General features: G+C 34.9%; 2 protein-coding genes across 3 annotated transcripts; both read left to right on the top strand.

Annotated features, from left to right (window-relative positions):
* The first annotated feature begins 2,435 nt into the window (after positions 1 to 2,435).
* Positions 2,436 to 6,570, top strand: LOC133298356 (growth-regulating factor 5-like). 2 transcript variants are annotated; one of them, XM_061497634.1, is made up of 4 exons: positions 2,436 to 2,811; positions 3,725 to 4,079; positions 5,825 to 6,231; positions 6,305 to 6,570. In XM_061497634.1, the coding sequence occupies exons 1-4, from the start codon at positions 2,589 to 2,591 to the stop codon at positions 6,310 to 6,312; spliced, it is 993 nt and encodes a 330-aa protein (XP_061353618.1). In that variant the 5' UTR covers positions 2,436 to 2,588; the 3' UTR covers positions 6,313 to 6,570. The 2 variants fall into 2 exon arrangements, with proteins under 2 accessions (XP_061353618.1, XP_061353611.1); XM_061497627.1 differs by having other exon boundaries at positions 5,825 to 6,570.
* A 2,545-nt stretch (positions 6,571 to 9,115) lies between these two features.
* On the top strand, positions 9,116 to 11,887 carry LOC133297678 (disease resistance protein RPP13-like). The gene is made up of 2 exons (XM_061496848.1): positions 9,116 to 10,943; positions 11,637 to 11,887. The coding sequence occupies exons 1-2, from the start codon at positions 9,116 to 9,118 to the stop codon at positions 11,885 to 11,887; spliced, it is 2,079 nt and encodes a 692-aa protein (XP_061352832.1).
* Positions 11,888 to 13,895: the final 2,008 nt, after the last annotated feature.

Genomic DNA, 13,895 nt, shown 5'->3' with positions numbered 1-13,895 from the left:
CGAGTCTCAGTGAGCACTTTGTTCATCAAAAGTGGAGGAGCAGCTCGAGAGTCTCGTTTGATGATTCACATTCGAGCATGGTTACAAAAAGATTGGAAGGTGCAACTGGTTCATGTCTTTAGGGAAAACAGTAGTTGTGCGGACTGGCTGTCTAAATATCCATTGGAGTACCATTTGGAGAGTAATTATAGAGTCTTTGATTCCCCTCCTCCTGGAATTTTGCCACTGTATTTGACTGAAATTTCTTTGGTTTATAATTCTCGTAGGGTGTTTCTGAACTGAGTTTGTGTTTGGAGTTTTAGCCCCTTCTTATTTATCAAATAAATAAATATATATATATATATATATATATATATATATATATATATATATATATATATACGATACAAAGAGCATCATAATAAATTTTGCTTTATTTTATTAATGGAAATCACAAATTTTTGGTTCTCTATGTTTATCATTAAACAATTAATAACAAAAAAATTAAAGAAATATTATACTTATTATTTATTTTCTCTTATAAATTTTTACAATTTTTTTCTTACTCTTGAATTAAAATCAAATCAACAATTTCAAAATGATATTAATTTTAAACAATAATTATAAAAAATTATTGCAAAAAAAATTGTAAACTTAATCTTTCTCTAAAAATTATCCTATTATTCAACGAGTTCATTTTTTCTGCAGATAAGTTATCTGTACTAAACTCAATACGACGTTATTTTGGGATAGAAATCATGATATTTTTGTAATCTTAATTTATTTTAAAGTTATTATAATTTTTATAATTATAATTTTTTAAACTTTCCCGTAATTATCTGCATTAACTACACAGATGTTTTTCAGTTATTCAATATACCTATTCTATTTGTCGTCTCCTTCAATCTCAATTATAAGCATGAAACGCAAGGACCATGATACAGTGCCTACGGCCAAAGGTACAGGGTACATAGACAATGATACAGAACCGAGAAGCGTAAAACTGGAATTGCAAACTTTTGTATCGCTTTGTACCACATTTTGGTGATTTACGATTTTGCTTTTGCCAATGTCAGAGTTTGAGCCCCACATCAAATGTTACCTGCATTCCGGCAACCAGTGGATGGTTTCCTCCAGCGGTGGCCATTCCAAAAATCACCGTCACTTGGTGCTTTGGGCCACTGGGCCCGGCCTTACTCCAGCCCATCACGTGTTGTTGCTGTCCGCCAACGGGTAGCATTTTAAAAGAGTAAATGCCCTCGCGATAAAATGAGTAAAATGATACTTCACTAACAAAGCATTTTGCTGGTAATTTTTTTTTTTTTTATTGAAATATTTCGATCGATTTATCACTTCATCACAAGTCTGATTTGGGGTGGTCTAGAGATTTAGACTTTAAATTTCTCTTAAATACAAGGAAGATCAAACACATACTTTTATCTAACCTACTCAATTCTTTTTTTTTTCTTTAATGTCAATTAAATTATCATCATTTGCTTCCGTGTTCATTTTTGGTAATGGTTTCTTTTGCAAATCTCCGGTTGACAGCAAAAGAAGTGGAAACCACTCTCACCGCGAGAAAAAAATCTTCTCGTATAAGAAATTATTATTTTTTACATTTCGATTTCATCTTTCATCTCGCTTGATGTTATAGAAATGGATTTAAATAAGAATTTTTTTTTAGCTGTGAATGCAAATAAGTTATCTGTATTGAGTCTAAAATAATATTATTTTGTGATAAAATATTAATGTATTTTTATAATTATAATTTATTTTAAATTTATAATAATCTTTATCATTATAATTTTTTAATCTTTTAACTCAAAATAATATAGTTTATCTATATTAACTATATGAACATTAAAGCCTTTAAATAATTAAAGAAAAGTAATCTTATGTATGCAATATTATTAATTTAGATGGATTACATTTATCTTATGTTACATAAGATAATCAAATTTCTAGCACACACAAATGAGAGATTAATTCAACCTCTATTTTTTTTCTTCTCTTATTATAATTTTTTATTTTTTGGTGAACTTCTCTTATTATAATCTTTTTTTTTTTTGGAGTTACTCAACCCTAATTATCTCTTTAAGACGAGTTGGCTCCCTCCGGTATCCCCACGAGCTTCGACTCTTTGAGCCGGCTATAGGACTAATCCGGAGTGCGGGGGAACAGTGATGGCTAAAGGTTTAGCCCCCCAAGAATGCATTTAGCGGGAATCGAACACATATCCAACCCCACTAACTCAGCGCCAAGTTACCAACTGAGCTGCACCCGTTGGGTCTCTTGTTATAATCTTATTTCTACTAGATAATATAACTTTTTTTTTTACGATATAAGGAAATTATTTTCCATTTAAATAAGAGAAGAAATTATAAGCGTTAAACATATTAGCTTACTTTAACTTGGGAGCATCGCCATCCGGACAGAATCCACACGCGCGGAGTGTTAAAAAGGAAGAAACAGAGCAAAACCAAATGGCTCCGACAAAGCTCGATCTGAGTGTGATAACATATTTTTGTGTCTGACTATGTTTGGTTTTGATATTGACATTGAAGAAGAGTGTTGTATTATTCATAGGAGTAGTAAAAGTAGTGGAAAATATGAATGTGAGTAGCAGTGGTGGCAGTGGGGGAGGGATGATGATGGGTTTCAGTAACAGTTATAATAGGTCGCCTTTCACAGTGTCTCAGTGGCAGGAACTGGAGCACCAAGCTTTGATCTTCAAGTACATGGTGGCGGGTCTTCCTGTGCCACCTGATCTTGTGCTTCCCATTCAGAAGAGCTTCGAGTCTATTTCACATAGCTTCTTTCACCATCCCACTTGTGAGTTCTCAAATCCTCTTCCTAACCATTGGTTTTCTATTGTTGTACATGAGGAATTCGTTTTGATAATGTTTTCCTATTTTCATGTTTTAAGATTGAAATAAATAAATAAATAAAGAGACTGAAATATTCTTTTTTTTGTTTTTTTTTTGTTTTTGTCTAAATCTCTATTCTTTAATTGGCATTCGTTAGTTCCTTTAGGAATCCAAACATGACATTTATGTGCAAGTAACAGTAATGTTTTCCTTTCAATTTTCAACCCTAAAAAGTGTAAATGGATATATAGCCCTTTTGTCCCTGAGGACCCAATAAACTTATGGTAAGGATCCATGAAGCTTGGTCGGTGGATTGTTATCTAAGAAGGTGGAGGGTTTTCTTTTATTTTTGGAAATTAAACACTATATCTTAATAAGATATTTGCAATCATATTCCGTATCTTTCATAGGAATTTGCTTTTCCCTTTCTGGATGAAATTATTGAGAGACACAGATTTCTAATTGTTGATAGGTTTGTTTCCCTTGTCTTCATATTTTTATACTTATTAGTAAATCTTACAACTGGTATAATATTTCATGATAGGTTATATTTACAATTGCTTTTTCCTTACAACCACTTACCACCATTTTTGTTATTGTTGGACTAAAATCAACTGTTCTCATTTTACATCATTTTGTAACCGTTGATTTGATTTTAATCTAACGATGGCAAAAATGGTTGTAAGGGAAAATAGTTAGGTATAACCTACCCCATATTTCATATTTAGTGCTGGAGTTTTCACCTATAGCTATGTACACTTCTAGTTTGTCTTTATTGCTGCTAAATGAATGTCTCTAATTCATTGTGGCATAGGATGTGTCTGGAATGTTGTTAATAAAGTACCTATGCATAACTAAGCGTGCATGTAAATTTGCAGTGAGCTACTGTTCCTTCTATGGGAAGAAGGTGGACCCAGAGCCAGGAAGATGCAGGAGAACTGATGGAAAAAAGTGGAGGTGCTCCAAGGAAGCATACCCAGACTCCAAGTACTGTGAGCGCCACATGCACCGTGGCCGCAACCGTTCAAGAAAGCCTGTGGAATCACAAACTATGACACCATCATCATCCTCTGTGACATCACTGACTGTCACTGGTGGCAGCAGTGGAACTGAAAACTTCCAGAACCTTCCCAGAAATGCCTTTGGTAATCTCCAAGGTACTGGTTCTGGAACCGAACATACCAACTATCATCTAGATTCCATTCCCTATGGGATTCCAAGTAAAGAATACAGGTATAGAAATCCTTATTATATTTCACACCAGTTGATTGCTTGGAATTGGAAAAAAACCTTTAGCTAGAGAGAACAGAACACAAAATATGCCCTTAATTAAGGTCATATTGCTTGGCATATTTAATGGAACTGCCTTTACTTCTTCATGTTCTCGTGTTTTAATATTTTCATCTGAATTTGCTGCAGTTCTTTTGAAATTTATTACTGTACAGACGAATATCTGTTATGTGGATAATGGTATGCTTGTACCGTGGATTTCTATTTTTTTGTTAGAATGTTATTCACTGCAGAAGTATCTACTCCATTTTTTGTCTGTATATTGTCAAGAGTAAGACTGGAGCTGTTAGCTATCTATCTTTGCTTCATCTTCTGTATTTTTATTTATGTTTTTTGAATATTTTAGAGGGAAATTGTAGCTCTTTCACTAAATCTTGAACTGTTATTTTGTTTATGTCCGGTTGCTGCTTTTTGTTCTCTTTTCTAGTGTTGGGTGACACTTTGACATGTGGACTAGGTATTAGAATCAAGAGACCTTCATCAAATCGAAATTGTCTCCAAACTACTTATTGTTGGGTACTTTGACAAAATATTGAGGGTGAAAGATGGCCCTTTAATTGCATTCTGATTTTCTTTTCTTTGCATTCATTTATTCCTTAAATATGAAGGGCATTGTGAAACTTTTCTTTTGGGTGAAATTTTGTGGAACATTTTAGCATGCTAATGTGAGGCTCTGTTGTCCGCCTACAGTATCTGTCACATGGGGATAACGAGAAAGGTAGGCACACTAACTAAATGTCTTCTAGTTTTCCTTTTGGTAGAAAGGATGCATTTCCTTCAATATATGTCAACAAAAGTTTGTCTAACTCGTTCTCCATACATCGTTAAATATAGCTGTGAATCTTGTTCTGTACTGCAGCCATATTTCTTTGACTTTTTGAAATCATAAGTTATAAATCAAAATCACCCCCTATGAAACCCCAACTTGTGAGGGTAGGAATCAAGGAAATCTTTTTACATAGCCCAATTCTTACATTTTTGCAAGAGGTTATTTCCCGGATTTGAAACCTTCACTTTTCGGTCTCAAAGGAGCTGTTTTACTACTCCAAAGAAAAAATAATATTTCTATTCCTTTGAATATCTATATAACTTCACAATTAAATATCAAATTAATAATGCTCTGCTGTTGGGTTTGTGGAAGATACAAAAGAAGAAAAAGCTTGGAATTTATTCAAGTTTTGACTTTAGCCAAATTTGTTAGGGAGACTGCGGTCACTGATTCAATTCAAAGATGTCATTGCACTCTGAAGAGTTTGAACTTCTGGTGGTTTTGATCACCTTTGCTTTCTACTTATGTTTCATTCATCCAATTTAAATGGGATTTTGATTTAGGAATTTCATATAATATTCTTTAAGTCATTGTAGCATCCACCATATATATTTCAATTTTACGAGTTTATTCAAAATAATGAGACCTAAATTGTATTAATTTCATTCAATAATAGTACCTTCGTAACTTGGATAGCATTGGTGACCTTGTCTAGTCTATTGCTCTTTGCCTTCTTCAATTTGTTCTTGTTGCTTATGTCATATAATCGACGTCATAATTATTTGTTTGTGCTATTCAACTTTGCCAATAAGGCACCTTGCTCCATGATAAGTTTCAGTATAATTAAACATGACTATGGAATATGTTAGCAATATCACTCATCCCCTGAACCGTGGGTAATTTTACTTGAACTAAACAGGTATCTTGAAGGACTTAAATCTGAGGGTGGTGAACATAGCTTCTTTTCTGAAGCTTCAGGAAGCAACAAGGTTCTCCAAATGGAGTCGCAGCTGGAAAACACCTGGCCTTTGATGTCAACCAGAGTTGCCTCTTTTTCTTCATCGAAATCGAGTAATAATTCCATGTTGCAGGGTGATTATCCCCAGCATTCATTTTTATCTAGTGAATATGTGTCAGGAGAACCTGTGAAGCATGAGGGTCAGCCTCTTCGACCTTTTTTTGATGAATGGCCTAAAAGCAGAGAATCATGGTCTGGTCTAGAAGATGAGAGATCCAACCAGATAGCATTCTCCTCAACTCAACTCTCAATATCCCTTCCTATGTCATCTTCTGGCTTCTCAACAACAAGCTCTCAATCACCACATGGTGAGATTTGAATTAGATAAAGTTTCAGCTTGTAAGCATCAACTAGCTGAATCCTTTAATTAAATTGTTGCAGATAACTAGGAACAGGATTTTCAGTGCAATGTTATGCAATGCCCAAACAAGTCCTTGTCGGGTATGTGTGGTCCAAACTCCAAAGTAATCCCATGTTTGTGTATTTTCATTTAAGCTGAGCTATGTACAACTTTATGGAACCTCAGCCGTTTGATATAAGCAAGACCAACATCTACTCTCATCTAGTGGGTGGCTATTTGTGGAACCCTGGAACACTCTTCGTTTTGTATCTAATGAGCGAACATAAATATTTCAACCTGATTTATTGCATGCTGAATAAAGTTACTGGTTTTGTTCGTGAATTAATGCATCCCTAGAAATTAGAACTCCGAGTTATCCAGTCCTGTGCTTTGCTTTGACTTTTGGCCAGTTTGGGGGAAACATTGAGACTCAGTTTTACTTTTGCAATATAATAATAGAGTTTTATTAGTCTCCTTTCACTATAGATAACTATTTTATGTTTTAGAGAGAAAATGAGTGCGTCTCACAATTACAAGAAAAAAGAAAAGAAAAAGAAAAAGGTGGGATGTGAAAATCGAAGTGAGAGAACATGAGAGAAGTTATCTTATGTAAAATGAGAGTAATATTTTTTATAATAATAATACAGAAAAATGTCTTTCCTTGAAAAAACATATAGAAAGCCATTTTTTTTTATGTTTGTAAAGAATTAATTTAATCCAAAAATTTCTTTAATAGTTTATATTATATTCTAACACGTTCCGTCACAGAAGAGTTCATTGGGCGTCTTGTGATAAGAAGTTTTATAAGAGAAAATGGGGGACAATGAGGATCAAATCTGGGATACCGAGACTTTGATATTATGTAAAAAAATCAATTCAATGCAAAAGTTGAAAAAATTCCATTTGCAGTTACCGTATAAAAAAGGGACCCATGATAATAAGGGTTTAATATTTTTAATATTGTAGGAAATAATTTTATCTCTCATGTACATATAAAAGTATATGTGATCCATATTTGTCTCTCTTTTTTTATATGGATTCACATGGGGTTCTACAAATTTTTATGTGTGTATAGAAATATGAACTAATAATAAAGATTTTTATGAATATAATGTTGCATGACACTTATTGTTGTAGACACATAAATATTATAGGTCTCATTGCATAGAAAAAAAGAAGAAAAAAGAGAATCGGTTTCACACCTTTTATTTCTCATAAAGGGCTTTATTAATATCATGTTATAGGAGAATACTCAAAATAGTTCTCTCTTAGTATAGACAATAGACATAATTATGGGTCGAACCCATTCACTTATAAAAAATAAAAAATAAAAATTGAGGTATACAAAAATATTGATATATACAAAAAGAGCTACTCTCTAACAAAGAGAAGCATTATTTTCGCATCACGGATGTACAAGATTTTCCTAAGAAAACCGAAATTAAAAAAGAAAGAAAGGGCAATTAGAAAACTTTTAAAAAGCAAATCATTTTTTAAAAAAATGTAGATATATAAGGCAAATTAGTGGAAGGTGCAATTTACGCGCCTAACCGGAAGGTGCAATTGAGCTTTGCCGTGGACGCAGACTCACGCAGCAAAACAAAAAACAAAACAAAACTCTTGACCCCAAGTCTTTCTGAATTATTGAGTGCAATTGCTTCACCTAACGGGAAGGTGCAATCAAACTTTTATGGTTGACCTCAAGTCTTTCTGAATTATGGAAATACATACACAATGTAACAGGACAGAAAACAAATTTTATGGTAAGGCTCACTCAAATAGCCCTATCTTTACATTTTTGAAAGAGGCTATTTCCTGACTTTAAAATTTTGATTTTGTTTTGAAAAGAGCAACTTTACTACTAATCGAGTGAAAAAAATATATATTTCTATTCTTTTGAATATTTATATAACATCACAATTAAATATCAAATCAATAACGCTCTGCTGTTGGATTTGTGAAAAAAATAAGGAAGAGCTTGGAATTTATTTTTGACTTTAGCCAAATTTGTTAAGGAGACTGCGATCACTGATTCAATTCAAAGATGTCATTGCACTGTGAATAGTTTGAACTTCTGGTGGTTTTGAGCACCTCTGCTTTCTCCTTATGTTCCACTTTCATCCAATTTAAATGGGACTTTGATTTAGTAATTTCATATAATATTCTCTAAGTCATCGTTGTATCCACCATATATATTTCAATGTTATGAGTTTATTCAAAATAATGAAATCCAAAATCCATTAATTTCATTCAAACTTCTACGGAAATGGATCCTCTCATGTCTAATTTAACATGATCATGTCATGTGAGAGGATCTTAACCATTAATAATTAAATCAACGGTGATGATTGTGTAACTTCTTATCCTTATATTTTTCTCTCTCCTTCCCTATCACCATTAACTCACCCATGTATGATTATGATTGCTCCACATGACATGATCATATTAACTAGCACATGAGAGGATCCACTCCCAACTTCTACTATAAAATAGTAGGTTACAAAGAAATCAAACTTCAAAAGCTTTCAAAAGCTTTGTGTCTCTATATTCCAAAAGGTGTTCATATGTATATATAAATATGAATGAGGAGGGAATCTTCTTTGATTAGGTAGGTGGGTAGCATTTCTTCAGCCTTGCACCAAGCAAGGGATGTCTTGAGAGGCTTGCAACAAGCAAGGAATGCCTTGAACCTTGCACAAGTCATCAAAGGAAGGAATACCTACGCAACACCCTTGGCATAAACCCGTGCCAATCAATGCTTTATAACACCAACTATCAGTTTAATTTCTTTCATCAACAATCTCTTTCTATTTATAATCACATATCTATTCTCATACACTCACATCCCTATAATGGCTGAGAGCGTGGTTCCCTTCCTTCTAGAAAAATTGTCCCAACTGCTGGAACACGAAGCCAAGTTGCTCTTGGGCGTGGAAGGCAAAATCAAATCCCTTCACACCGAGCTCCAATTTATAAATGCTTACCTCAAAACCTTCGATGGGAATAAGAAGAGCAAGACGGAGATAGAACAAGAATTTGTTAATCAAATCAGAGATGTCTCCCACGAAGCTGAGGATGTCATTGACACGTACATTGCCAACATCACCATTCACAAAAGGAGAAGCATGCTGACTAGGATGCTCTGCGGCCTTGGCAACGCAAAGTTGCTCCACGAAGTAGCCGAGAAAATAGAGAATATAACAACCACTCTCAACAACATAAGCGACAACAAGATCAAATACAACTTTGAAAAAAGTGATGATCAATCCACATTAAGAGAAGAAGAGGAGAGGGCGCAGTTAGTGCACAAGCGAAGGAGAGATGTGGAAGAGGAAGATGTAGTTGGCTTTGTCCATGCCTCCGAGGTAATCATCAAGCGCCTCATGGAAGAAGGGGGTTCACGGCGTAACATCGTGCCGATCATCGGCATGGGTGGATTGGGCAAGACCACACTTGCTCGAAAGGTCTACAAAAGCAACGAGGTGAAACAATACTTCGATTGCAGTGTGTGGGTTTATGTGTCAAACGAGTACAGAGCTAAGGAGCTTTTGGTTGGTCTTTTCAAGCAGTTGACGTTGAACCCTGAATATGAACGTAGAAGCAACAAGAAGGGTAAGAAACACAAGGAAATAGATAAGCCTCAAGACTTTTCTATATTGAGCACTGATGAGCTGAAGATAATAGTGCGGGAATGCTTGAAGGGGAAAAAGTATCTACTTGTGCTCGATGACTTGTGGAAAACCCAAGATTGGGACGAGGTACAAGATGCTTTTCCCGATGAAAACACAGGCAGCAAAATATTGATTACTAGTCGTTTGAAAGAGGTGGCCTCGCATACCAGCCAAGATCCTCCACACGAACTTCAATTTCTCAATGATGAAGAAAGCTGGGAGCTCTTCTCCAAGAAAGTGTTTCGGGGAGAAGAGTACCCTACTGATCTAGAGTCTCTAGGTAAACAAATAGTTCAAAGTTGTGGCGGTTTGCCTCTCTCCATTGTCGTATTGGCAGGGCTTCTAGCAAACAAGGAAAAGTCTCACAGAGAATGGTCAAAAGTGGTGGGCCATGTCAATTGGTATCTCACTCGAGATGAGACCCAAGTCAAGGATATAGTACTCAAACTCAGCTACGATAACTTGCCAACAAGATTGAAGACACGCTTTCTATATCTTGGGATATTCCCTGAAGACTTTGAAATCCATGTTAGGCCACTGTTGGAAAAGTGGGTTGCTGAAGGATTTATAAGAGAAACGGGGACTAGAGATCCAGATGATGTTGCCGAAGACTACTTGTACGAGCTCATTGATCGTAGTTTGGTCCAAGTAGCACGAGTGAAGAGTAGTGGAGGTGTGAAAACATGTCGCATCCACGATCTTCTGCGGGATCTCTGCATATCTGAGAGCAAAAAGGACAAGGTTTTTGAAGTTTGCACCGATTATAACATTGTAATCCCGACAAAACCTCGAAGACTGGCCATCCATTGTAGCATGTCTCGCTACATTTCTTCAAGCAACAATGACCAGTCATGTGTCCGTTCTTTGTTCTGCTTTGACCGAGATCTCCAACTTACTCGCGGCCTATGTGAATGGCTTTTCAAAAGCTTCAAATTGGTTCAGGTGTTAGAGCTTGCTGGGCGCTGCCGAATGAAGATCCCTTCCAACTTGGGGAACTTTATTCACTTAAGGTACTTGAGAATAGAGTTGGTAGATCCTAGAGCCATTCCAACTTCTATATACACCCTTCGGAATCTACAAACCTTAGACCTGTACCACTATTGGGTCAAGCCTTTCCAGATTTATTTCGCCTATGGAATGTTGAAGCTCAAGCAGTTAAGGCATCTGTATATAAATGGGCCTATCATGCCACGTGGCTTCGGTTCAGAATCAGCTGGTGAAGTTATGTGGAATCTTCAAACCATATCTTCCATTGTACTCAATAGACAAACAGCATCTCTCATAGAGGAAGGAAAGTTCCCCAAACTAAGAAAATTGGGCTTGCAAATCTCCTCAGACTGCAAGGGTGAAGAAGCCCCCCAACTGTTGCTATGTCTACAACATTTAAGTCATTTGAACAAGTTGCAAATTAGCCTCAGAACAAAACCAATGAAACAGAACATAAATGCTAAGCCAGGAGAACTCTTACCAAGCCTACAGCACATGAGTCATCTGACTGCGTTAAAAATTTCCGGTGAATTGGACCTTACAATGTGTGCGGTCGCATTTCCTCCATTCATTACCAAGTTAACATTGAAAGGTATTACTTCCTTGAATGACCATTGGATGAATGCTTTGGGAAATCTTGCCGAACTCCGAATTTTGAGACTATCTGGAGGTTCTGTGAGAGGGTCTTCCTTTGACCTTAATTGCGTTGCAGGTGGGTTCCCACAACTGAAGGTGTTCCAGATGAGATATTTGTATGTCCAAAACTGGAAATTAGCCAATGGTGCAATGCCATGCCTTCAAAACCTGGTCATTGAAAGCTGTCCTGAGTTGAATGATCTCCCAAATGAACTGTGGTCTTTGACTGCCTTGAGAAAAGTGCAAGTTCGGGAACCCTCAGAAGCAATGGCTCACATGCTACGTAATTTGAAAATGAAGGGTGGGTGTGAACTCATAGTGGAGGGATGAAACCAGAGCTTGTTTGTGTCAAATTATGTTTTAATACGTTTTTTATGGATTATGTTTTACTACGAATGAAGTTTGAGAAATTCTTCCAAACTCGTTGAATATGTATTGTAAAGTTTTGCATGTATGTGATGTGAGTTGTTATGTAATTTCATGTTCTTCACTCACAAATCAATAACATGAATAAAGATTTTACAAATTTATAGTTTTCATATTCATATTCATATCTAACCTTGATTCATGATGCAAAAGCTAAGAGGACTTATTTCTTGAATTTTTTTTTCCGCTATGTTCTGTTCTTGATGGAAATTATGGAACGTAATTTTTTTTTTTTGGAACGTAATTTTAATATAGGATGAATGGATTGGTTTATTTTCAGAAGACTGTTCACAACCCAAGGATATAACTGCTACCTTCAAATAGTTAAGAAACTCCTCCTCAAAAAACAGGTTCATAATATTTATTTTGAGTCCGTTAAGAGTCAATCAGTTTTTTTTGTAGCTGATTGGCCACTATTATTTAATTTAAAAAATATTAAAAAATATGATTTGAATATTATTTATTAAAGTGATATATTTTGATCATTTACGGACTCCATAAACGGAACAAGTCCGATCAAAGTAATCAATCTATATGACTTTCTTACATAATTTTCAAAGCATATTATTTTAATTCTTAAAAAATTATATTATATTTATCAATTAACCAATTTTTTCATACAATAGTTTAGATGAATAAAGTTTGAAAACTTTCTCCCAAACTCACTATCACGTTCTTAACGTGATTATGAAGTCTGAGTACCTTGCAAATTGAGGCAAAATGATTCTACCGTTTTGGTTAAAAAGTCAGCTAAAGGTTAATGACGTTAGGGGCGTTTGGTTGAGGAGAAATTTTTTGAATATTACGGAAATGTAATTACTAGGGAAATAGTTGGAAAGTGAGTTTGGTAGGAAAATGTAAAAAAAGTTGTTTGGTTGACCGAAATATTACCAGGAAAATTTATTTAAATTTGCAAAATCTATGTTCGGGAGAAACTTTGCACCTGTCTTTTCACTTTCTCAGTTATCTCAAAATACCACATCTCAAGTGGTATTATGTAACAGTGAATTTCATCCAAAAATTAACACAAAAGTCATTTCCCTAGTATTTTTTTCAAAAACCTGAACCAAACGTGATATTTTTCAATATCCACTTACACTTTCTCATCAATCCCAAAATAAATCTTCTACCGAACACTACCTAATAATAATATCTATTGAAAATCCCATACTATACTAGGGGGAAAAAGGTAAGTGCATATTACGCTCTTGAAATTTGGTTCATTTCAAGTTTAGAGTACAAAATTTGCTTTCTAACATATAATTTTCCAAAATTTAGTCAACTGTAAAACTGTGAAACGGTGTGTTAGATTTGTTTAAAAATAATAATTCCTAAATCCTTAAAAATGACCTCAGAGTTGAATCAATCTTTATATTTAGTTCATAAAGTTCTTGCTTAAAAAAAAAAAAAAACATATTATCCCCTTGTGTGATAAAAACTCGGGCAGCTCTATCTTAAATCTAACATTACTTTTGTCAATAACTTTTGTTAAAACATCGATGACAGGTCTTAGATCTTAATGTCCATTGAAAGCGTCAAAGGGTAAAATACATATTACATGCTTGAAATTTGGCTAATTTATTTTTGGTGTACAAAATTTGTTTTATAATTCATAAAAAATCCCATCTTTTATCAATTGTAAATCTCTCAAATGGTGTATTAGATTTAACAACAACAAAAAAAAACCCCTAAATCCTTAAAGATAACCTCTTCAAGTTTAGCAAGTCCTCATATTTAGTGCATATATCCATGAAAAAATGGTAACAATCACTAGGGGGTGTTCGCGGTCTGGATTGGATCGGTTTTGGAAGCAAAACTCATCCGATCCAATCCCTTCGGTTTGATCATGTAATCATCCATTCGGTTTAGATTTTTTTTCAAATCCGATCCGATCCAATCCAATTTTTTTCGG

Source organism: Gastrolobium bilobum, unplaced genomic scaffold (assembly GCF_033153095.1).
Source record: "Gastrolobium bilobum isolate Gb01-03AN ecotype WA unplaced genomic scaffold, APGP_CSIRO_Gbil_v1 utg3870, whole genome shotgun sequence".
In the NCBI taxonomy this organism is placed as follows: Eukaryota; Viridiplantae; Streptophyta; class Magnoliopsida; order Fabales; family Fabaceae; genus Gastrolobium; species Gastrolobium bilobum.
This window is presented reverse-complemented; position numbering and strand designations above follow the sequence as displayed.